Source organism: Primulina tabacum, chromosome 7, assembly GCF_025594145.1.
Source record: "Primulina tabacum isolate GXHZ01 chromosome 7, ASM2559414v2, whole genome shotgun sequence".
NCBI lineage: Eukaryota > Viridiplantae > Streptophyta > Magnoliopsida > Lamiales > Gesneriaceae > Primulina > Primulina tabacum.
The window spans coordinates 34,697,866-34,724,923 of record NC_134556.1 but is presented as its reverse complement, the minus strand read 5'-3'; the positions used below and the strand labels follow the sequence as shown (position 1 = coordinate 34,724,923).

The window sequence follows — 27,058 nt, the reverse complement described above, 5'->3', positions numbered from 1 at the left end:
TACGAAAATATTAAATAACATATTGATTTATATATTTTTATTATATATTTGTGATATTAATAAAATTTAGCATAAGAAGGATAATTGCCAGAAAATTATTGGATTGATTTGAATTTGAAAATTAGATTCAGGAGATCGATTTTAAAATACGTTACATTTGGTCAATGATCGAATTGAAAATTGAAATGAAAAGGATTTCGGATTGATCAAATTGAATAATAACCAAACAAACACGACATATTTAAATTTCAGATTGCTTATCAATATTATTTTTATTCTCTCAAGAGGAAAAAACAGATTAATCTTTGTATATATGGATCTTATGTTTAAAAATAAAAGTTAAATTAAAAATCTAAAAATCGCCTTCATTTATTGTTTTTTAGAATAACTTTTAGTGAAAAAACTCAAACTGAATAATGGAAGTCATATATCTTTATAATTGTATAATTTTGTTAATTTTGAGTACAAGTCTTCGTGTATTTGTTTTTGAACTTTATCCAAAAAGATCGCATACTAATTGAGGTATCTTCCAACTTATAAGTTCATATCTATATAATGGTAAGATATTATCCACTTTGAGTCCAAGTCTTAAAAAATTATCTTCACAATGATATGATATTATACATATTGAGTCTAAGCTTTCATAGATTTGCTTTTGGATTATACTCAAAAAACCTCGTACTAAATATTTATTTGATCACAAAAATTATATATGAGTTTTACATAAATTTCATATGAAATATCATTTTGATTTTCGTCATAATGTTATTATTTTTATATATATGCTTATTTCGTCACTTGCAAGAAACTAAAAAGTCTTTCTAATATTAGCTTTACAACATTTGGCTAACGTAATCGCAACGCTTTCCTATCCTTTCGGGGTCTCGGAAAAGATTTCACGATTTGAATTCAAATTTCAAATATTTCATTCCAAATCATCATACAAAATTATATGCATCTTGTCTACTAATACGAGTGTCACTTTGTTCCCCCGATTATAGATATTTACCATTTATATTATTAATTGTTTTTTCAAGAATCATTGCATCTGTTTATGCTGACAGATAAACAACTCGGCATCAGAATCATGTTCGGATGCACGCGTCCGTAAGACAAGTTGACTCGCTCTGTAATTATAAAAAAAAAGTTAATATTTTTGTTATAAAAACGATCTTTTTATGAGTTGGGATGGATCAGAAATTTGTCACATGAAATTGAGTTTTTGTGAAAAACATGATGAGAAATATTGAATGGATTTATTTGCAAAACGAGCATTGATAGTAAAATAATCGAATTCTTTTATTAATTGGACGAGGAAAAAAGATTAAAATGTTTCAAATGTAAGTGTGTATGGCGTATTCTTTATCTCCTATAACCAAGTGATGAGTCCCTGATTCCATCATCATCGACCCTTCTTCATTAGCTCTTCCAAAGTCCTCACATGGATTCACTTGGAATTCCAGAGTAGCCTCCTCATTTGCATCCAAGCTAACAGTTTGAAATCCAACCAACTGTTTCGTTGGCCTACCGTCGGCATCTCCGTCGCCACGAAGGAACAGCAGAACCGGATGTTTACCTGCAGTGGCCGAGCCATGAATTTTAGTCAAGAGGGTATGTTAAACTAGGCAAAAATGTGAAAGAAAGGAACCATCGGTGTTTACCTGCCATCTTTCCATGGTTTTTTACACCAACGGCTGCCGAGAACTTAGCCTTCTCACATGATTCGGAGCCGATATCCGAAATCGAAATACTTTTGGCACTTTCTTGCTCGTAGGATATCAAATGTGTGTTCTTGAAGTTGATCACTCTTTGGCTGACAGAGAGGAATTTATAAGCATATTTTGTGTAGCTAAGGCCATATCCAAATTCGAATACTTTTTCGCCTCGGTAGAATCTGTATGTTCTCCCTGGATAGCCTTGTGAAGGATCAGGTCTCATTCTCATGTCTGTCATTGGCACTTTGATGAAATCATTTGGATACCATGTAACAGGCAACCTCCCTCCTGCACAGAACCATGTATCATAAAAACCATTGTTTATGTCGAAAACCAAATAAAACGTCGGAATTGCGATGAATGTTACCGTAACAGAAACATATTTGTTTCGTCAATTTTAATCACGAGAACATGAGCAGTTTTTACCTGGATTATGTGCACCAAATATTATATCTGCAATAGCTTGCCCCCCTGCCTCACCAGGATAACCAGCCCACAAAATGCTTCCAATCTTGGGATCATGTTTTGCGAAAGATACATCAACAGGACCACCACAAAGCAGCACCAATATAACCGGCTTTTTAGCTGCCTTAGCAACGTTAGTTACAAGACTTGCTTGCTCACCAGGGAGTACTAAGTCTACACGATCAAGTTCTTCGCTTTCTCGATCTTGATTAAGCCCCATAACCAATATAACATAATCTGCTGACTCCGCAATCTTTAGGGATTCACCGAGGCTAATGAAAGTGCAATTTATAGTGTCGCAGCCTTGGTTAAACTCGATATTTTTGACGTAGCTCTTCAACCCTTCAAGTGGCGTAATGGGATTGCAAGGAGGGCCGGCATAGTTTCCAACAAGTGTTTTGGCCACAGCAGCATTGGGCCCTATTACTGCGAGAGACTTGGTTTTTGTCTTGGAAAGCGGAAGGAGGTTTCTAGAGTTCTTGAGAAGGACGATCCCATGGCATGCAGCTTCGAGGGCTAATCCTCGGTGCTCTGGTGTGCAAACGTCATTTCGACTCAGTTGTCCGTAAGGGAGTGCAGTAGGATTACCATTGAAAAGTCCTAATCCTCATTCTTACAGAAAAGAGGTTGTGTAGGGCTCTGTCTATATCAGATTCCGATACTTTTCCCTTTTCAACTGCTGATTTTGTATGATTTCCCAAGTAGGAGCCACAGTTGACATCCATGCCTGTTTTTCCATTTGATCCCATTAAAAAAATCGAAGTAAAGAATGTGACTTCACATACATAGATTGTAGAACCAAATATCTAGCGCTATACTAAATTAAAAGTCAAAAGTTCAGCTGATGGTAACGGTTTAATTTAACATTTATATCATGTAACAATCCAATTACTGAGAAAAACTGCAACGCTTGAAAGGGTTCAACATACCGGCTTTGAGCACGAATGCGACAGCCTCTTCATGCGAGTTGGCATATTTTTGTTGCTCAAAAATGAGTGAAACTGCGTCGCAATCCGAAGTTATGTAGCTGCCATTTTCAAACATAGTTAGGGACTTGGGCACCAATTAGTTCTAAACAACTTGCATAAATTTAACTAGATAAAATGTTACCCTTTGAATCCCCAGTCTCCACGAGCAGTTTTTGTCAACAGATTATAATCAGCACAGTTTGGGATCCCATTCACGAGGTTGTAAGCACACATTATCCCACTAGCTCCCCCTTTCTCCACACAACTCTTGAATGGTGGCTGGAATGTATCAGCCATATCCTGTTTAGTAACCTTAGCGTCGAACGTGAAACGATTGAATCCCTTCCATTTATCCAAATCATAGGCAGTAAGATGCTTGCAGCATGAAGAGACTTGAAGATGGCCATCACTGAGTTTGCCACCTTCGAAACCATCCCCTTGTATTCCTCGGACGAACGAAACAGCGTAGTTGGATGTAAGTAAAGGGTCTTCTCCGGGTGTTTCTTGGCCCCTTCCCCACCTCGGATCTCTGTATATGTTAATGTTTGGTGACCAAAATGTCATTCCTATTGCATCCCCTTCATTGTACAATGCTCTTGCCTCTGTCCCAATCACCTTCAAATGTACATATATATGATGCCACCCACCATAAGTAAGAAACAAGAAACATATTGCTTTGATAGATAACTGACATGCTATTTGCATTAGATGACACTAAAACTACATGATATATACTTGTTGCCAATATTCGAAGGAGAAATTTTTGGGCCAACCCACGAATTTTGTCCATGTTCGTGGGTAAATCTGCGACAAAATTCGTGGGTAAATCTGCATATTTACGAAGTTACACATATGTGTGTGCGCGCACGCCCGCGCCCTGACCACAAATTGGAAGGCTTTTTTAAATATTTTTAGGTGTACTTGACGGAGCCTCAGTTTAATGATACTGAAAAGAATTTCCTTGCTCCATGTTTAAGGTTTTTTGTTTTTCAAACCGCATCTGATCAATATGATTTTGAAAATCGATTTTTGTGTAGTAATTATATTTTTTAATTGATTGACGAAAAAATGCAAAATGAGATAAAGAATAATGAAGTTAAAAAACAATGGAAAAGTTTAGTTACACACAAAAATTCATATGAGATCGTTTCACCGGTGAATTTCATTAGATAGAACCTCTATCTGACTCGATTCATGAAAAAATATTATTTTTTATCCCAAAAGTATTACATTTTATTCTAGATATAGATCGAGTCGACTCATCTCACATTTATTAATTAATGAGACTGTCTCACAAGAAACATACTCTTGAATGTATTATTAATAAATATTAACAAAATCACTTTATAATTAATACTCAATATAATTAATGGTCTAAACAATAATCAAAATAAAAATTAGAATATAACAGTTTTTTTTTAAAAAAAATTATACAAAAAAGTATTGAATTTAGTTCAAATTTTCCTGATATTATAACTGATAAAACTAAGTTACAAAGATTTTTAGGAAAATTTAAATTATATTTCTCCTTATATTTAAAATCTTATTAAGGATTATGCTATCATATATGATAGATTAAAGAAAAATCAATTATCTTGGTCGAATAAACATACTGAAACAGTTAAAAATATTAAAGAAAATGTTAAAAATCTCCCTTGTCTGATGCTTGCTAATCCCCAATGGATAAAATTGTTGAAACCGGTGCTTGTGATATAGGTTTTGGAGGAATTTTAAAACAAATAGATCCCAAATCAAAACAAGAATATCTTATTCGATTTTATTCTGCGAAATGGAATTTTAAACATGATGTTTCTAAGCAAATGTTTGTAAGATTGCAGGCTCGTTTAGCCCCTTTTGATTTGGAAATTATTTACAAAAATGGTGAAGATAATCACTTACCAGATTTCTTAACCAAAGAATATTAATCTTAATGTTCTTATTTACAAATATGAATTCTCGTGTAAGAGGATATTCATCTTATAGAGGAAGAGGTGGTAGAGGGAAAACCCCCTAATATTATTGCTTAGCATGGAAAGCATATGCTTATAGTCCAAAACATTTCTAGTTCATCAGTCAGTAATACTAAGCAAAATGATTCGTTATACAGTGAATTTCAAGAATTCTTGAAACAGAAACAGAGAAATATTACAGATTCTCAATCTCAAGCATCATATGCTAATATCATTAAAGATGATGAAGGTGATTCAGCTCTTTATATATTGACAAAATATAGAGATTTAATTCTTCTTATAGAAGAAAAAGATATTCGATAAATTTGGAGAAGTTATAAAAGTGAGTTATTTCAACACTTTTAGTAAATAATAGAATATTTTCATAAAATCATCTTTGTTTATAAGAACCATATACATATAATGTATTAATTAAATATCTTTTCATGATAGTCCATGAAGTTTTTTCCCGTGGATATTTTTCTCTTTTATAAAAAAAATTACATTTTTATATTTTGTGTCCGTATAAAGAGCGGAATGACCCGTGCAAGACCCATATATTCGGAGTTTAGTCTACGTTTTACATCCGATGCAGCAGAGAATGATCTTATCTTTGTTCATTTCATAATATGGCCTTAAATGAAATTACTATGCTACCCCTACTTTAAAAAAACAATTACATAAATTTGTATTTTTTATTTTATATATATATATATACACACACATTCACGTGAAGTGCACTCAGAGCTTTAGTCATGTTTAATTGATGGATGTTCCAACATTTGATAGGGTACCTACCACTCAAACCAAAGCCTTAAAAAAATAATAATAAATATATAACAAATATAGCTAGTATGTATATTTACAACAATGATATAATGAGATTTATTATTAAATATTTGATGAGATTTTGATAAATTGAATTTTTGCACTTAATTTTTTGTATTGTATGAGTTATTGTATGAATCTCGTTGTATTTATAACATGATTCTAAAGAAAATTGGCTTCTATATAATTTGTCCTTACATTGGATGGTTGATTCACGTTTCGAGAGGATAAAACACATGCATAACATGATAACAACCCAACCAAAACTAACCTAAATCTCGGGACTTATAATTCACTCCATATTAAAGTTTTAAATTTGACACGAAATAAGTTTAAAACTCAACTATAACAATTACGTCTTCTCTTCTCCGAACTAAAACAAAAATAAAACCCCGGCTTCTTACTTACAAACATCTGAAAAATGTCTCTCTTTTTTAATGGACAAAAACTTGTGTGAGATGGTCTTACATGTCGTATTTTGTGAGACGGATGTCATCCATGAAAAAATATTACTTTTTATTGTGAATATCGATAGGTTTGATCCGTCTCACAAATAAAGATTCGTTAAACTATCTCACAAAAGACTTATTCTTTCTAACGTGGAGAAACACAGAGGATATTTTTTTTATTTATTTTTAAAATAAGTGCGAATAAAAATCCCAGATAGTGGACATAATATATGAAAACGAGATCCAAAAAATCAAGGGCATGCTACCCTTGACTTGACCAGCGAATTCTGGTCCCATTACTTCAATCATAACGTACCTTATCTTAATATTCAAACCCAATTCTGTATTTTTTATACAAAAATATTTTATATTTAAAAATACATATATATAAAATATAAATATATTTATTTTCACGACAATTACATTCTTTTCTATTGTGTCATATTTAAAGTAAGTATAAAATTCTGATATTGATCTTTCAAGAATTTCTTGTGAAATCAAAACGTAATTGCTACGTAAATAAGTATCCTCATATCCAGTATTACCCAAAAAGCTAATGTTCTATAAGTATAGATTTCATTTAATGAAATTTTTTTATTTAGAAGTTGTGGAGTTAATAAATAATATAAGTATTTCAATTGTAGATAAAAACTTAGGTAAGACGGTGGACGATATCTTATTTGGATCATTCATGAAAATGTATTACTTTTTATGTTAAGAGTATTATTTTTTATTGTGAATATCGATAGTGTTGACCCGTCTCACATATAAAGATTCCTGAGTACGTCTCACAAGAGATCTACTCTCAAGTGTGAGATGATATCGTGGATTTTTATTCATAAAAAAGATTCACTTCATTTTTAATTGTCATAAAAATTAATATCTTTTATGATATTAATATTTTTTTATGAGATAAGTCGAGTAAAATAAAACTGTTTTACAACATAAAATAATAAGAGAAAGTATAATACTTAATAATATTCATGAAGTATATGACTGGAAGCGTGAAAAACAAAATTAAAAATTCCATTTATATCAATAAATGATTTTTTTTTAAAAAAAATTATAATTGTCAAAAATTAATTGTGTAATTTTGATAGTCCAACCTCCTCCAATACAAGTTTGCAGTTCAATAATGGATCTTCAAGAAAACATTAACAAATTTTTAGAAGTTTTTTTCGGAAGACGAACCTTGGCTATGCGGTACCAGAGATCAGCGTCGAAGGTGGAGGCAGTGAGAATCACTTGAGGGAAGCTAGTGGCTGCTTTGATAGTCCTGTTGAACAGAATCCCTGTCTCCACGCTGATGGCCTGTGCGACGCCATGTAGCGCCTCCGACCACCACTCGTAGTACGGGATTCCCAGCCGCGGGATCGCCGCCGCCTTGTTGACTAGCTGGGAGAACTTCTCGTCCAATGTGAGGCGGGAAATCAGATCGCGTGCGCGTTCGCTGATGGGCAATGAGGTGTCGCAGAATCGAAGCGATCTGGTGGTGGGATCGGCGGCGTCGCAGGAGTATGGCGGGCGGTGGTGGCTGGGTTGGGCTGCGATGGCGGATGTTGTGAGGAAGAAGACGATGATGGTGGCGGTGGTTGCACGGATGAAGTTCTTCGTCATGGTGAATTTGGAGTGAAGTAGAGTGGCCGGAATCCATATATATAAATGCAATGGAAACAAGAAAATGCAAAAGACAAATTAACTAATTTAATATATTTGAATTTTTAAATAGGAAAATCCATTTTAATAGGAAGTTCTTGACTTGAAATCAATATTATATTAGAAAAATATTAAAATTACAACAAAATTCAAAATAATATATTAAGATTAAAATTTGATAATATAGATGATTAAAATCATAAAAAAATTAAAAATACATAACTAAAAATCAATTTTCTCTTTTTAGATATTCTGTTGGATATTAAAAAAAAAAAATTGGGGAAAAAACCGATGGTAGAAAAAATAATATAAATATTACTGATTGGTTTTACCTATAATTGAACAAGAATATATAAACGTGGTGAGATTATTCTAAAAAAGTGTAAAACACCAACCACGTGGATTTCACTATTTTTAACAAACTAATTAATATGTATATATTGCCTACTTTGGATCATCACCTACTACGTTTTAAACACGAGCATATCACAAGATAATCTTTCAGATTTACATTCGTGAGACGAGCTGATCCGATCAATATTTGCCGTCAAAAGTAATATTTTCGCCAGAAAAAATAATATATTTTAATTAGTTCAGTCGATCGGAGATCCGTTGCACAAAATCATTATGTTAGATGTCTCATATGAGTCGTCGTGTTTAAAGATCTGAATAGAAACACGGGAATCAAAACGACTAATTGTACAAATTAGTAAATTCGATTTCAAAATATTTTTAACAATGTAGGATATTGCATATCATGCACACATATTTGAAAATTGAAGAATTAACATGCCTGAATACTTAACTGTAATATCTTTTTAACGTAAGTTTGGCATGCAAAGTATCTGCATCTCACAGGGGTTAGGTGGGATTCGGAGAGAAGTTTGTGTCTGTGTGCTAAAATTAAAAATAAAAAAGAAACCCAACAATTTCTAAAAATTTCACATGACTTTTCATGCCATATTATAGTCCATAAAATATATATTTCGAAACGTGCATAATAGGATGCATATAATTTTCATGTTAGGATCGTATATTGTAACTATGTTATAATTAGTTTAATATTTCTATATCAATTTAAGTATTTGGTTTTATTATATTAACAACGTAGTTTTTATTTCTACTCAGGTCTTTAAAACCGTTCAAAACCATACATATAATTTTACTAAAAACGTAAAAACTCATATTTGACGGTCTTACGAGTCAATTTTGTGATACATATTCTATTTCGATCATCATGCAAAAGTATTACTTTTTATGTCAAAATATTATTTTTTTATTATAAATATGAATATAGTTAATCTGTCTCACGATAGACATTCGATCGAAATTTAATAAAAAATCCAAGCCAACGTTGTGATTATCACTAGACTATTTATGCCCAATTGATTTGCTTTTAGAGATTAATTAAGTTTGGAGTGAAAAACTATTTTATAACTTCAATCTCAATGACCATTTAATCAATATTAAGTTTTTTGTGAGATATTTTTACGGATCAATAATAATCATATTTATAATAATAAGTAATAATTTCGACATAAAAATTAATATTTTTTCATGGATGACTCAATTATGATATCCTTCTCAGACAGTTTTTATGTTTAATCGATTTGCGTGTTCATGCTATAATAGGCGTGGGATAATGACGATCATTTGATCTACGCGAAGGATAATATTCTTGTTGTTGGTTGAACTCAAACGATATTACTTTTGATTCTTTTGTTTCAAAAAATCCAAAAAATTCACCAATTTATAGTCGTTTTAGTAGTGATTTCATTGAAGGAAGGAAAAAGGAAAAAGAAATCAACGTGACAAATATCTCCTCAAAGTTTTGGTCATTTTTTGCATTCCCCTTCGACAAAAATCTAAAAGGGAAATAAGATGCCATTTATTATCAAATAAGACATACTTAAATTGTGATTATTCATAATAAATCGTGATCATGTTTGGCTATCTGTACATTCAATTACATTTAAATATTTTTTTTATTTCGCATGATATCACATATCATTGTAATGTTATCTTATAATGATTTATATAATTAATTTGCATGGTCTCTTAGACAGTGTTTGCAAAAGATTATGTTTTTTAAAAGTTTTTAAATTTATAGATTATGAAGAAGTAGAGAAAAATCAGCCGTGTGTAGTATTTGAAAACAATTGTAAAAGGCTGAAAATATGAAATGGATAATGTTTGATAAATAATTTATTATAGTACTAACTTTTTTACCATAATAACTTTGAGTAGGTATCTTGTGAGACGGTCTCACAAGTCTTTATCTATGAGATGGGTCAATTCTACTGATATTCACAATAAAAAGTAATACTCTTACCATAAAAAGTAATACATTTTCATGGATGACTCAAATAAGAGATACGTCTCACAAAATACGACTCGTGATATCGTCTCACACAAGTTTTTTCCAATAACTTTTGTAAAAGTAAAATCAACATCTCATCATCTTTTAAATTTCAATCAAGTTAAGCAAAATATAACATAGAATCCAAGTTTAAGAAACACGTTAAACTCATTTTTTGTTAGCTAAAAGCCAAAAATATTTCTTTTAATGACTGCAAAGTCTAGAGCCATATCATATGTAAGGCCAAATAGGCCACCGTTTCAAGGCCCGATCTTGGAGGGGATCCAAAATTATTATTATAATTATATGTTGAGTTAATATCAAAGTAAAAAAATATATGTATAGCTCAATATTAAATAAAAAGACCAATCTGAATATTTTTTTTAATAATTGATTAAACTCGTTTTTTTTTCTCAAGTTCGTTTGGACAATTTAAAGTATCAATAAAGTTTTGGGTTTTGTTGAATTTGAAAAAATTAAAGAGTGATCATTTAACTAGTTTGATGAAATATTATATGAAGTTTCAATAATCTTGACTCACAATGAGCATTTATACATTAACTGTGGTGAGTTATGATTAAAGTTGATAGTCATAAGCTTTTATTCAACAAATTACTAAAACAAAGTGATATTCTACCGTGTTTGAATATACTAAATTATTTATTCTCAAATACTTATGTCATTGATGATACTGAATGATTTTTCTCAAATACTTGTATTATCGGTAAGATTTTGTTACTCATATCACTCACAACTCATCAGCAGAAAATAAACTGCTCGAAATTGAAATTAACCAAAAAATATTTGTGATCAACAATGTCATATAACAGACTAAATGGGCTAGCAGTGTTGTAGAATAACAAAAAAAATTATTCGACAACTGGACTATACCGGTTTGATAAATATTTTCATGTTTAAAACAAATAAACGTTACGAACTTTTGCAATTATTTTCCGCAATAAGAAGTAATTTTTTACTTTTCGCTTCAGGCCCCATCGAATACAGGTATGACTCTGTTGCAAACACTCATCGAATTTCATAATTCTCATATCGCCTTAGCAAATTGTTAAATTATTATATGATTCTCATGCATTTTGATCATTATCATATTATTCAAATTATATAATCTATAAACATCGATATTATCATATTCCACGACAAATTACAAAACAATTAATAATTCACGAATTAAAATCTTATTAAGAAAAGTGCTTGGACAAAGGTGAACGGACACTCTTGTTTCAGCCAAATTTATTTGGATACGTTGCCTCGATATAAATTATATATTGATACTTAGATACTCTATTTTATTAATTAAAGTGATAATATTCTATGTCAGTGTAAGATTTGTATTGTTCGACAGATACCACAAATAATAAAAATATCAGAATATGATGTAAAATAGTAAATTTGTGTTTAATCAGAATTAAGTGTTGTACCAGATGTTACAACATCTCGGACAACATGCATCGAAATATTATATTTTGTAACACAAATTGACTTTAAATAAATAGATGGACGAGATTAAATATGCACAATTATAAATACTTGTGCGGTGCCTTAAGGCAAAAATCAATCACTAGAAAACCAAACTGTTTACGACAACCTATCACTAGTGATTATAACAAAAGTCAATTTTCCTCAACAAGTTGAGAAAATAAATAGCTTTCTAAAACAAATAACCAGAATAAAATGTTAACAAGAAAGCAAAAGTGTGATGCCAAAAGGGAATCCACGAAAACGATCTTCAGCCAACTTCTTTGCGGATGTTGTCTGTAGATGTTCCCAACATTCAAGGCAACACGCAATCAGCACTTTTCAACAGCAACGGCTTCGAGAATTCTTTTGCTCTGAAAATCTCCACTTCGTGTATGTATGTATGATCGATTGGAAGAAGCCATAACAAAGTCCTTGTTTCTCTTATTTATAGATCTTCTCTGTCCTAGAGTTTGTCTCAACAAGGAAACATATTCAACAAGGAAAAAGATAAGAATTTAATAGAAACGAAACTCTTCTCAAATCTTGATACCAAATTATCTCATTAAATATCATATTATCTAGAAAGGCAAAATTACAATAAATATTAACCAAATCAAATTAATCATGGAAGAGATAATATTTAAGGAAATCATTTTGAGTTACGAAATCATGTTTATTAGAGAAAATATATTTCCCTTCAGTCAGAATATAGCGTAAATAAATAACACCAGGAATGTTCGGCAAAATGGATTATGAAATGGACATACTCTCCACTTCATTCCCATTCTCATGCTTGGTAGATTCATAAGAACCAGATAGTAATTGTTCCTACAGAAGACCTATTCTCGATTTTATGGGAATACTAATTCATTTGCTGAAAACCATTCACCTTGATATCAAACCATTCACTCTCTGGGGTGAATTGGTGGGAGCTAAAATACGTCGACTACGGTTGTCCTACCAAACCAAACCAAACCAGATCAAACCTGGACCTTTCATGCATAATCGAGCCAAGTCGTGATGGATCCCATCTTGGCAAAACTTATTCGAATAGTTTTTTTTTTTTGCAGGTCTTGATTAATGTAAAGTCCATTGAAATACATCAGTCACCATGGCTTCGGTTATGAATCAATTTGAAAACAAGTGAAACTGATAATAATATATACTGATGATACCCCAGGATGCCCCGGGTCATGGATAGTACCCGAGATGTCCCGGGCCATGAATGGATTAAGCCCGAGTCAGGAGAATGGGTTATTCCCGAGTCGATCTTCCCAGGATGACTCGCGCCACGGAGCCGGGCCGTGGAACACCAGGGAAGTTCTCTTCCTGGCCTATTGGATACCAGGCTCTCTTATGATTTCCCGAGAAGCATTCTACCCGGGCCACCTCGATATGAGTGAGGTATTTAATTGCGCCGACTTGTTAGAGTGTGCACAGCCGACCTATCTCTGACAGTAACATAAATGGTTGACAAAAGCAGGTGGGCTGGATGTGACTAGTATGAGATTTGACATGTCAGAACAATATGGTATAATCAGCCGGCCTACTATAATTAATGCTCAACACAAAAAACGAGGTCATCATTGCATTCTCTACTATAAATATCAGGTTCTTTACTTGCATTTACTCTCTATTCAGATATTAATATACACATTGAATGCTCTCATTTATTGTTCATTTACTCCCCACTCTCCACACCAATCTCATAGCCATCACTTGGTTACATTGGTTTTCTTGCTTGAGTTCCCTGCTGACTTAAGCATCGGAGTGGTCACGCCGGACAACCCTCCGGTGCCCATTCACGTGGTTCTTTTCTTGTTCGCAGATCTCTCAAATCGCTCAGGAAGGAAAGAAGTTCAGTTCATACGTTCAACTCATGTTTCCTTTAACATCTTGATAGCAAATCTGGCTGAGTATCCGACCCGACTCGTCCATTTTGCCCGGGTTGCATCATATACCAAAACTATCTTCTTCCATTTATCCAGATCCAACCAACATCACTGCACATAAAATATGGTCGTATTCAACGGACACCTCAAAGTCGAAAACGCGTTATATGCAAATTTAAAAAAAAAAAAAAAACAACATCAATAACTCTGTCTCCTTACATATTTCATATCTATGTTGTGTTTACCAGATTACAATATAATGTGTCATTGTTCATGAAGCCCCGTCGTGGTATGTTTCTCTTTAAAGAACATCGATTGATAAGAGATATGTCTTATATAATTAACTCGTGAGACCGTCTCACAAAAATTTGTGAATTTTATTTATTCAATAATAAAATGTATTTTTTTTAAAAAAAAAAAACACAATGTACTTATTTGAGCAAAGTGTAGTACAGTTTATAACACCAAGTATAACATAATATTTAATATCTTGCCCGGAGACATTAGGTCAAAGACAATATATATGAAAGTTCGTAGCTACAAATCTACTTAATATCGCATATATGTCGTATTTGGAGTTTTGGGTTAAGCTTGATAATAAATGTCTTCTGAAATTCAAAGATTATTTAAAATTGGTTTTGAAAATGATATTTATTTTCCATGAAGATAATCACCTCTATGTTGCAGCAATATATTATAAATATTTTAGGTTGCATAGGAAGATAAATTTAAAATCTATATATTTTAATTATATTTATTATTTATAATGAAACAATATATTAAATCTTAAATCCACATATTTCCTATTTATATATTAATAATACAAAAAAATCAATTTCAAATAATATCGTTATTGAATATTTGAGTAAACTTGAAATCTGTCGTAATTAATATGAAATATTATATAAACATATAGAGTATATATATAATGTTTATTATCTTATTTTTTTTAAACACAAAAAATACGTTTGAAATCTTTAAATAATATTATATTTTAGTCGAATAGATTGATAAACCAACATTGAAAAGACTAAAAAATATCATTAAATTCTACGAAAAATAATGACACTATTTGTCAACATTCCTGTGGATCATGTAGGAGGTGACGAAGACCAAGTACTTCAACCTTTCGTTAAAAGAAAATCAAAACTTTCTGTATAAATTTTATATTTGCAAAGGAAAAGAAATTGGCTCAAAAAGTGAAAAATGATTAAATTAGAGCTAGAGCGAGCCAGTTGTTCTAAGACTGATTTCGAATCATATATCATACCACTCACTTTGATTTCTCCTCGATGAATAAAAAAATTTTAAACTATTAAGAGCGATATGATGAAACGAAGTATAACAAATATTTTCAGACAAAGATACGAAATCTCGAAGGAATCATATATAACCATTGGAGAATTTTTATACGAAGAAAAAAATTCAAAAATCTAAAAAAAAAAAAAAAGAGATACTCGATGGCATGAAAAAGTTTATTTACATCAAGAATGCACAGAATTTTTGAATCACCAAGAATGTCTGATCTCAAGTCAGAGATGCACACATCTTCATGTTCACAATTGATTGTCATATCAGCACAGTTGAGTAGCAACTTGAAACATCTTAGTATGACTTCAATGCCTACATCAAATCACGGGGATCGGTATAAATCGTCTTGCAAAAACATGTTGCTACACTCTTACTCAATCTGCATACTAGGTTTAACTCAGTAGATGAAGATTAACAATCGTAGAAGTAAAAATTGATCTTCGGCTTGTTGTATGATAGATAGGTTGTAGATCAGTTGAGGCTTGTCATCTCGACTGAGTGTGTTAGAAATATTAATTGAGAACATGTCATCAATTGGCATGATTTGTCCAAGAGATTTGTATAAACTAAAATCTTCTAGTAGAATTCCTCACACAGAATAAGTAGAGAATTAGAGGATTTGGTAATCAAACTTCCATTAACAAATTTTATTTTACACACATTTCTTATTTGTGTCATGATTTGCTTATCAATTTGACAAAAATATTCGTTGTATCGGTTCGAATTGTTTTCACATTTTACTCGACTGATCAATTAAGATTAAAAAAAAAATAGTTTCATCTGTGGTTGGTTTAACCATGAAACATCTTATAAGTAATCCCAAACTGATCTTAACAAAGAGCTTCTAGATTAGTTTCACATAACATTATTGTGTTTGGTTTGAATTATTGTTTTTTTTTTCAAAACAAACAAAATAATGCTATAATTCAGCACTTAATTTATATATATGAAAATGTTATATATAGGATTAAATTTAGAATTTGAGTTATAAAATATATTTAAAATGACAAAATTATCATTATTGTGAAATATTTTTTTCAAAAAAATGTATTTTATAACTGTTCACGATTGTATATATACACATACTTATACTTTACTTTCTCTTTACTTCCAAATTTGAAGAAAATGTACTCTCTCTTCCATGGAGCAGCTACTTTCTGCACCGTCATGTGCCTCGCAGCGACAGTCTTCCTACCCTTCACCGATTCCGCTCAGCCGCCATTTTCGTGCGGCAGCTCAAACCCGCAAACGGAGTCGTTCCCGTTCTGCCACACGACGCTCCCCATCTATCAAAGAGTTCGGGACCTGGTGTCGCGGCTGACGCTGGACGAGAAGATATCCCAGCTGGTTAACTCGGCTCCCGCCATTCCCAGGCTCGGAATTCCGGCGTACGAGTGGTGGTCGGAGGCGTTGCACGGCGTCTCCGGCTACGGGAATGGGATAATGTTTAATGGCAGAATCAGCTCCGCCACCAGCTTCCCGCAGGTCATCCTCTCCGCCGCGACGTTTGATTCTCATCTCTGGTACCGCATTGGTCAGGTGAAAATATATGTGTATATATATATCTTGATGAAATATTCACGTTAGTACATTTTTATGTGGAAAAACCAACATTAATCAAAATCAAAAATAATTGTCCGTTGGAATGGATATGAGAAAAATGAATTTTCAGGCGGTGGGAAAAGAGGCTCGAGCAATATATAACGAAGGGCAGGCGAAAGGGATGACATTTTGGGCGCCAAACATAAACATATTCAGGGACCCAAGGTGGGGGAGAGGGCAGGAGACGCCTGGGGAAGACCCATCGGTGGCGGCGCAGTACGCAGTTTCCTATGTCCGGGGGATTCAGGGCGACACTTTCGAAGGTGGGAAGCTCCCAAACGGCCACCTCCAGGCCTCCGCCTGCTGCAAGCACTTCACCGCCTACGATCTCGATAACTGGAAGGGGATTAAACGCTTCGGCTTCAATGCAATTGTAAGTCAAATATAGTTCCTCTTACAGAATTGGTAATCTTCTTTGCTATTATCAAAACAAAAATCGGTATCACTATATTTTAATTGGATAACATTAAAATTGATATTCCAAATTTCTCTCGTCGGTTAATTGATCTAAATTCGATGACCATATATTCGGACGAAATTCAGGTTAAATGTGCAAAAACAATGTATTTAATGAATACCGAGTGGATTGATAAAATAAATATAAATAAAATAAAAATAAAAATAATAATGGTAGATAGATACTGAACTATATATTTACTACTAATATAAAAAAAAGTAGGTCTTTTGTCATATGGTCTCACGAATCTTTATCTGTGAGACGGGTCAACCCTACCAATTTCATAATAAAAAGTAATACTCTTAGCACAAAAAGTAATACTTTTTCATTGATGACCCAAATAAATATCAGTCTCACAATCACAAATAAGACCCGTAAGATCGTTTCACACGGGTTTTTGTCCCGCATGTAAAAAAATATAGTCTTTCTCTTTGGAACAGACCAAGTATTCTTTAGGGAGTGATGAATAAGAATAAATTATATTTTCTCAGAGTTTGCAGATACTCTGTATGACCTCATAATCAAATCATTTTCCCATTATTACTTTATAAATAAATACCTCTTTTTCTTTTTCGTAATAAAAAGGGTATTTTTTATTTCTTAAGAAATCTAGGTAAAATTTTGTGAAATAGATTGAATGTCTTTGAAACATCAGTATATCTTGTATATATGATTTCATGTATCTTTATTCATAAACGAATTGATTATGATCATATTTACGATAAAAATAATATTTTTGACATAAAAAATAATATTTTTTATAAGTGATCTAAATATAAAATATGTCTCACAAAATTGAATCATAAAAAACGTCTTACATGAGTTTTTGTATTTAAAGTACATTTGGTTTCGAGTGTTTCCATGTTCTTTTTTGTTTGTTTCTTAAACCGGATCTGGAGCTTTGCATTTTTCTTGCAATATGCACTTTAGTCTAATGCTTTTGGTTGGAAGCGTGCTTGACTCGTTGCACGAAAAGTGGCACTTTAATAATAATGATTACTAAAATATGAAATCTCCCATGAATCACGGTTTATTACTATTCACTCATCGAAGTTAGATTTCTTGAAAACCACACTCACAGAATAAATGTAAGGATTCAGTATATGATGGCGGAAAATATTATATTATATATATATATTGTAAATAAATATATGTTTCAGAAAAATAAATTTAGATTAATCATCTGTACTAGTTTCAATGCACTACAAATTTCTGACAGAGAACAGCAGAAGATGACCACCTTCATCTTTTTTTTTTTAAAGTTATAAATTATAAATATGAAGCTTTGATATGCAATGTATATATATTGTGATAAATATTGAATTTTTTTCGAATTATAACTAAATTATTCTTGTTATTATCGCTTCAGTCACTGTCACCTTTCATTTTGTGGCCCCGTTTGTTAAAGATTTAGGTGTCATCCAAGAAAAATCACATGTGTGAGTTGAAAACAAGCCAAAGAACATTCAATGCATAACCTTTAAATTATTGAATGGGTGCCCACAATTTAATTGATCCAGATCTTAAATTATATCCATGTTTTTGGGTTCTTTTATCCAATAATCTTAGAGTTTGCTTTGGGATAAATTCTTTTTTATGATACATAAAATCAATAAAAACTGTGGGAAAAGTTATAGATTATGGATAGTTAGATGCTGACCTCAGTGTTGTTGGACGGCCCAGATTTAACATCATAATTTGGGGTTGAGTGTTAAAACACATTTGGAATAATTTGGGCCATCAGATCTATCGTTAAGGTTATTGCTCCCAAGGGTTTTGGATCCAGTTTTTGGTATATTTTTCAATATGTCTGTGTATCTGTGTATGTATATATTTTGAAACAAGTTTTTGGTTATTTTTCAGTACATGTAATCATGTAGAATTTTGACATTAATCACGGTTTTGGTTTGTGGTTGTTAAATATTTTATGTTAATTCTAAGCATATAACAGTGCTCAAATTTGATGAGCTGCTATGAACACATTGTAGTAGTAAGCGTACGATGAATCGAAGTTTAAAAATGCGGATATATTTGAAATTGAAATTTATATGAAATGAGATATCAAAATCAAATTCTTAAAACCGAAATGATGGAACTAACAACAGGTGACCAAGCAAGATTTGGCAGATACATATCAGCCACCTTTCAAAAGCTGTGTTCAACAAGGAAAGGCGAGTGGGATAATGTGTGCATACAACCGTGTCAATGGTGTTCCAAACTGTGCTGACTACAACTTATTAACTACGACTGCTCGTCGCCAATGGGGTTTCCATGGGTGGGTAGTTTAGTAGTTTCATGTATTCTCGGTTTCGCAAGGGCTTTTTTTAAAAAAAATTCAGCTCATTGGTATCAGGTACATCACATCAGATTGCGATGCTGTGGCCATGATTCATGATGTTCAGAATTATGCGAGATCACCGGAAGACGCAGTTGCGGATGTTCTCAAAGCTGGTATGATGTTACCCACACTCATGACTTCGCCATGTCTAATGTTACGAGCATGACAATAATTTGAACTTGAAATTTATAGATGCTCGAGATTGGATCGAGTTCATTAACTTTGAATATATAGCAAATAACATGTTAGCCAATCGAGTGTGGACGTAGAAGTTTGATAAAAAAACCGAGAAAGAGAAGTTTAGGCGGAGAATTTTGAATTTGTAAAAATTACAAATAAAATTTCATTTTAAAAAAATTTGTGAGGGTGAGGCTAAGTACGCCCCTTTGTGAATAAAAAACTCGTGAGTTGATTCGATTTGTTTACGAGCTAGTTTGGACCTTTGATTTGATGTCTTAGAATATCTGGGTTATTGTTATAATATCTCTTAATTGAAAAGTACAACCCTTTGATGTGCTACTAAACTTGTTGAACTCACTACAAACGATTCCCAAACCTTTGAAATCAATGCAGGGATGGATGTAAATTGCGGTTCATACTTAAAGAACTATACCAGATCAGCAATCTTACAAAAAAAGTTGACAGAATATGAAGTAGATAGAGCCCTTCACAATCTATTCTCAGTTCGAATGAGGCTCGGATTATTCAATGGAAATCCATACAACCAGCTATTTGGAAGCCTTGGAGCAGCTCATGTCTGCACCCAAGAGCACCAGCAACTAGCCCTTGAAGCCGCGAGAAACGGCATCGTCCTCTTAAAGAACAACGCCAAGCTCCTCCCACTTCCAAGATCCAAAGCATTGTCCCTCGCTGTGATTGGCCCCAATGCTAATACAGGATATGTGCTTCGAGGAAATTATGATGGCCCTCCATGTAAAACCTTGGAAATTCTCAAGGCACTTCAAGAATATGTGCCACATACCGTGTACCACAAGGGTTGTGATGACGTGAATTGTGGTTTTGCTGATGTGAATGGTGTTGCTAATGTGGTGAAAGATGCAGATTTCGTGGTTTTGGTGATGGGATTGGATCAGAGTCAAGAAACAGAGGATCATGATCGCGTGGAGTTGACGCTTCCAGGGCAGCAAGAGAGTGTTGTTAGGACAGTTGCTAGGGTCTCGAAGAAGCCTGTGGTTCTAGTGCTGTTGTGCGGAGGTCCTGTAGATGTTTCTTTCGCGAAAAATGACCCGAAGATCGGAAGTATACTGTGGGCTGGGTATCCTGGTGAAGCTGGAGGAGTTGCTGTGGCAGAAACCATATTCGGTGACCATAATCCTGGTACGTCGGAATGATCTGAAGCAAATTTAAATTGAAGTTGATTTTTTTGTTTATATTTGCCCTATTCATGTGATGTAGGAGGGAAATTACCTGTGACATGGTATCCAAAGGATTTCATCAACGTACCAATGACAGACATGAGAATGAGGCCTGATCCATCCTCAGGATATCCAGGACGGACGTATCGATTCTACCGGGGTCCAAAAGTTTTCGAGTTCGGGTATGGCCTCAGCTACACAACCTATTCCTATAACTTCATGCCTGCTACACCAAACACCATCCATTTGAATCATCAGTTGATATCAACTACTCGAGCAACCCACGAAACCTCAAACAAGACTAGCTACCTGTCGGTTTCCTATATATCCACCAACATTTGTGACAAATTGAAGTTCTCAGCCCTTGTTGGAGTTGAAAACACTGGAGACATGGCAGGAAAGCATCCGGTTCTGCTATTCATGAAACACTATACATCACCAGGCGATAGAGCCCCGGTGAGACAGTTGGTCGGATTCGAGAGTGTGAGCTTGAACTCCGGGGAAAGGAGCGTAATCGAATTTGTATTGAATCCATGCGAGCATCTTAGTACCGCGGATGAGGATGGTTTGATGGTGATCGAAGAAGGGTATAGATACTTGGTTGTAGAAGATAAAGAGTACCTTGTTAACATTGTAATTTGACAAAAAAAACAAAACTTGTCAAATTTAATTGTACGTTTTAGCATTCATGCGCTAAATTTGGTTATTTCTGGTTCCGAGTTGAAGTGATTTATGCTTCAAAACCATGTATTGGATTTGCTTCCACTGTAACTACCAAGAACAGGAGGATTTTTCAAATTTCGGACTTGGATTAGTCAAGGAAAAATAGTAGTACGAACTATACAAATTATAGACTTGCAACTTGTCATGTCTTTCTGAAGCAGGTCTCTTGTGAGACAGTATAACGAATCTTTATCTGTGAGATGAGTCAATCCTAGTAATATTCACAATAAAAAATAAGAGTAATATTCTTAGCATAAAAAGTAATATTTTGTAATGGATAACCAAATCAGAGATCTATCTCACAAAATACGATCCGTGAGATCGTCTCATATGTATATTTTTTACGTCCTTTTGACATCGTTTTTGGTCAAACATTTAACTCATTGCACTATTTTAATAAGATACTGCTGTATTTGTCAGATATAATAAAAAATAATAATTACAATGAGGAAAGACGCTAAATAAGACAATGCACTTCAAAATTTATTATATCCATATTTCCAGTTTAATATGGATATGATAGGTTGTATCTTAATGGGGTTGTGCTTGTCGGATTGTCCTTTTCAAATCCTAATTTTATTATTTTAGTCATTTAACCAACTAATAGGAATTAGATTTTTCGTTTTGGATGGACTAATTACAAAATATTAATGGGCTTCCCCTTGAAAAATGTTTCGTTCAATCTGATTTATCGTTCTAAATTTAGATCTTGATGTCAGATATACTATAAGTTGACATCAGCAGTGACTACGAGTAAGAGCATATGAGATGAGTTTCAATTGAGTTTGTGGATTTTGTATAGATCAGACATATTAAGTGTATATGATAGAAACAAAAAAAAAAAAAGTGAGAAGGATATAGAGGGTAAAAAATTGCAAGACGATGGCATGCATGTGTATATAAATAGTGAAAATGAAATTCAGGGGACGTAAAACCTTTCTTGGATAATTTGCTCCATCTTTCTTCCCTTTCTATCTGATTTCTCATATCAAATGTCTCCAAATCGGTGTTTGAGTTGGTGAAATAATTAAATGTTTGGTTAATATTCAAGAGTTCGATTATTTTTACCAACATTTTATCGGACAAGCATATATAGTTCTGAAAACCAATTCTGTGATCACTTAACTAACTGTCGACCACAGATTTTCTTTACAGTGAAAAAAGTTGAAATAAATTTTTTTTTAAAATAGAGGGTTCGGTAATATGAAAAATAATATTGTATTCGAAAAAACTTTTAGAATCTTAGGTAAAAATAATAATCACAAAGACAGAGATTGCACGTGGAGGAAGCGAGGTCAGCTAAGGTCTTTCACGGCACGAGAAGTCTAGAAATCAAGTGAAGGAGCAAGCACATCTCGTTGTCGATCATTCTACTATTTTCAATTCAACATTATGGTTTCAGAAAAAAGCCCAAACTATCAAGAAAAAAATATTTTAAAACCGTTGGATTACGCTTGGACGGCGAGATTTGAAGTTATGAATTTCAAATTCATTTGATTGTTGGGATAAAATGATGTTCGATGGATTTCGAATTCATCTTTTCCTTAATTTATGTAGATACCATGATTATTACGATCGATTTGAAATGAGTCGATTTGAAATACACTCGAGATGGACATCATTACAAATCCTTATCGGAGTCCAGTTAACCCACAAATACGGGTATTTGTCCGGTTTATGTCTCCAAATTTTAATTTGGATGGATTTTTTCCTTTCAAATTGTTAAAGGTGAGTAAAATTTCGATTTAATTAAACAAATTTTTCAAACCGAATTAATTCAAGAATTCGGTTAAGTTAATTAGGAATTTCGGTTTTATTTAAAAAAAATATTGATTAAATATGTTCTGTTTCGGTTTTAAATTTTAAAAACAAGTTAAACCGAATTATGTTTTTATTATAAAATTTTAAAATTATTAGGGCTTAAATTACAAAATTTGTTTGGACATTGCCTTTAAATTTTGGTATAATCCAAATCTATAAGGAAAAAGCCCTACAAAAAATTTATAAATGATCGATACGTTGGTTATACTTGTTAGATAATTATAATATTCATATATTTTTTACATAAATATAGTATATATATAAACTCCATAAATGATTCAATACACTTTATTTTGATTTTTTACATTAAAGATGTACAAAACTATCCTTAATGTTACTTATTAAATTTGACAAAAACTTGTGTGAGACGGTCTCACGGGTCGTATTTTGTGAGACTGACCTCTTATTTGGATCATCCATGAAAATGTATTACTTTTTATTGTGAATATCGTTAGGGTTGATCCGTCTCACAGATAAAGATTCGTGAGACTGTCTCACAAGAGACATATTCTATTAATTTTATGATAAAATATGTACTTTTTAGAACATTATTTTTCATCAACCATATTTTTTGATACATTCATCAATTCAATCCTTTTTTTTTTTTGGGATAAAAATTCGTACAAAGTGGGTAAGTGGACCCGTTATATATTATTCATTTGAGGCATATAAAATTCAAAATTTCAAATCCTTGAAATGGATTATTGTAACAAAAAAAACAAAGAAAAGCTAAATAATTCGTAAAAATTCAATATTATACATTATAATATATACTAATCATGTAATATTATATTGAAATAAATGCTAATTACGTAATCTTATACCTTACAATAAATGTCATTTCAATCTTAGATATACATTTTTTTTAAATATGTCATATGAATAAAATAAAATAATTTTTTATTATATTTTAAGAATAAAGTTTTTTTTATGTGTGTGTACATAGATTTTATTTTTCTATAACTAAAAGATTTTAATCATATACATATATAATATCCAAGTAAAAAAAGAATTCCAAAATCCCACCATTTATTTATAACAATATCATTGGTTTAAAAATATTGTTCAGAAATTTTTTTTAAAAAAGAAATCAAATGAATTTTCAAATGGTAGTTTTATCTTTTTATATTGTAATAATTAAAAAACTGAAGCGCAATTACCAATATTTGGAACGTAAATATCATTATCCTTTTCTAATTACTGTATTTTATGTTCTTGGGATGCATCTTAATTATATTAAACTTGGTAGTATAATAACGTTAATTTCATGGGTCCAAGGTTATGAATCTAATTAGCTCTTCTTTGAACTTGAATCTTTTTGAGCAAACGAATTTGAATCTTTTAACAAGGGTGTGAAACTATCTTTTCACGCATAATATATAACTTTACTAAATCTATCGGCACAAAAATCTAATAAAATTGTCTGACAGATCAATTCTTTTAGACGAATCTTCAACTCGATCTCACTCATGAAAAAATATTTTTTTATGTCAAAAATATTACTTTTGATTGCATATACGGATCGGGTCGACATGTCTCATAGATATAATATAGATTCATGAAACTGTCTCCCAAAATAACCACTCTTACCGCAATTTTTCATAAAAAATGAAAAGTGTAACTGATAATACAAACAAAATTAGCTTATTTTGCACGATTTAATCGGATTACACTGTTAATTAATATATTATTAGTGCATACTTGGACGCATTTGTACATATCATTATTTCTTTTAAAAAAATTGAATTTAAATCATTTTTTTTGTGATATGCGTGATTTATATTATAAAATAAATGTAATATAAATGTGAAAGTTTACTTTATAAGAATTACAATTATAATTTTATTTTAGTGTAATTTGATTATTTATTCTATTTTATTAAAATCGAGGACACGATAGTAACCAATTAGAAAGAACACCAATTTTTTCTTCCAACTTTATCCTTGCATGATTCTAATAATACACTTTTGTTTTTTGTTTTTGTTTTTAAATTTAATACACACTTTTATTTTTATTTTTTTTATTTTAACAATTCAAATATCAATTTAGTCCCATTATAATTGGTCAAATTTCACTTTAGTTTATCAATAATGATAAAAAAAACTGTAGACATACGTATCGCGTGTGCAGAGTAACTAATATCAATAAAGAGACACGACTTGATAATTTGATACTACATATTATAGATATGATGGAAGTCGACTCCATTTCTCCTCAATTTGTAGAAGTGCAAATTAAATTTAATGAAATTATTGAATTATGGGAAAATTTCATTTTATTTTTACGGATATTATCTCAATGACACATTTAATAATGAAAATTTATCAATATTTGTAAGAAAAAAATAATAAAACTCAAATATATTAATAAATCTCAACCTTTATATATATTTTTAGTTGTCAGTATAACTGTATAAGTACCATTTCACTTACCAAATTATGACTTCACAAATTTGTTTGACCAATCGTCAAATTATCTGGATAGTCAAAATATGGTGAATAGGAAATATCTATGCATTTTCCATACATTACGAAAAAATTACCATTTAGACATGGATTTTAATAATAAATAAATCGATGATTAAAGAAATATTGCCAATTAACAATTAATAAAAACACACCTCGTGTTTTCTTCATGAAATTGAGGGGTTAGCAATCGATTAAAATCGGACCGAATTAATACATCGAACCGACCGATTTTTTCGAGAAATCGAGCTAACCGAATTTCCTTATCAAAACCGATTAAAAATCCATAATTTAGGTCAATAGCCGAAATTATATGTTTGTTTTATTTGATTTTTTTTGGAATTTCATAATAATCATCTCATCCATCATTTTTCTCACCATTTTGTTGATTCTTCAACTTTCCAATCACCTACAAATTTGGGTGTTAGTTTAAATCACAACACAAAAAAACAAAATTGAAAGTCAAATTCAGGCCTAAAAAAAATTACAATTTGTTAATATATAAATGTACCTATTTTTTTTTTTCAGTTAAACCGATATTTTTTCACACGTGTCGATAACCCATTTGGAAATTAAATTTTTTTGGGAATATGTTTGATTTCTGTAAAATATTTGAAATGAATATTTTTTTTATTATTGTGTTAAATTGATATTATCTATTTAAGATTTTGTCTTTTTAGAATATGAGAAGATTTGTTTTTAATATGATATTTATCTCTAAAATATTTTATTTCTGATGAAAATATTGTTTTCATATTTTCTAAAACTCTTTTTATGAAATTATCTTGAGGTCAAGGAATATATATAAATATGGGAAAGTTCGTGGGGGTGGAGATATTGAAGAGTTTTCGCAAAATAGAAAATACGAAAGTTCAACAACTATTTGCTCTGAGTTTTTTCTGTGATCGTGTGATCATTTTACCGTGTTGTTGATTGGTGTTGACGACACTCGAAGAACGACACTGCGTGAAGTGTTGGGTTAAGAGTAATTTCATTTGATTTTAAGCAATACTATTTTTGGTTTATGCATCTAGTATTTAATTTGAGTTTTTGATGCATTTTAATTTCTTGGAGTGTCAATGAATTTACTTTTGTTAATCTCATTAATATTGTTTTTCTATAACGATTTACATATTTTTCTAGTGAATTTTTGTCATTAGTCATTGCACAAGTATTTGTACTTGTGCATAATTTAATCTATCTTG

At 31.8% G+C, this 27,058-nt stretch overlaps 2 protein-coding genes across 2 annotated transcripts; one reads left to right on the top strand and one right to left on the bottom strand.

The window, feature by feature from the left end:
• Positions 1–1,274: 1,274 nt before the first annotated feature.
• On the bottom strand, positions 1,275–8,028 carry LOC142551429 (putative beta-D-xylosidase 7). The gene is given in 7 exon segments (XM_075660665.1): positions 1,275–1,576; positions 1,662–2,003; positions 2,142–2,784; positions 2,786–2,907; positions 3,110–3,207; positions 3,291–3,763; positions 7,566–8,028. Coding segments are annotated over 7 exon segments (2,346 nt in total). The 5' UTR covers positions 7,992–8,028; the 3' UTR covers positions 1,275–1,334.
• Positions 8,029–16,164: 8,136 nt separating this feature from the next.
• On the top strand, positions 16,165–21,607 carry LOC142551428 (putative beta-D-xylosidase 7). Its single transcript, XM_075660664.1, has 6 exons — positions 16,165–16,610; positions 16,744–17,046; positions 19,236–19,405; positions 19,484–19,581; positions 20,042–20,806; positions 20,885–21,607. Exons 1-6 carry the CDS (start codon positions 16,197–16,199, stop codon positions 21,484–21,486), a joined length of 2,352 nt encoding a protein of 783 aa, XP_075516779.1. The 5' UTR covers positions 16,165–16,196; the 3' UTR covers positions 21,487–21,607.
• Positions 21,608–27,058: the final 5,451 nt, after the last annotated feature.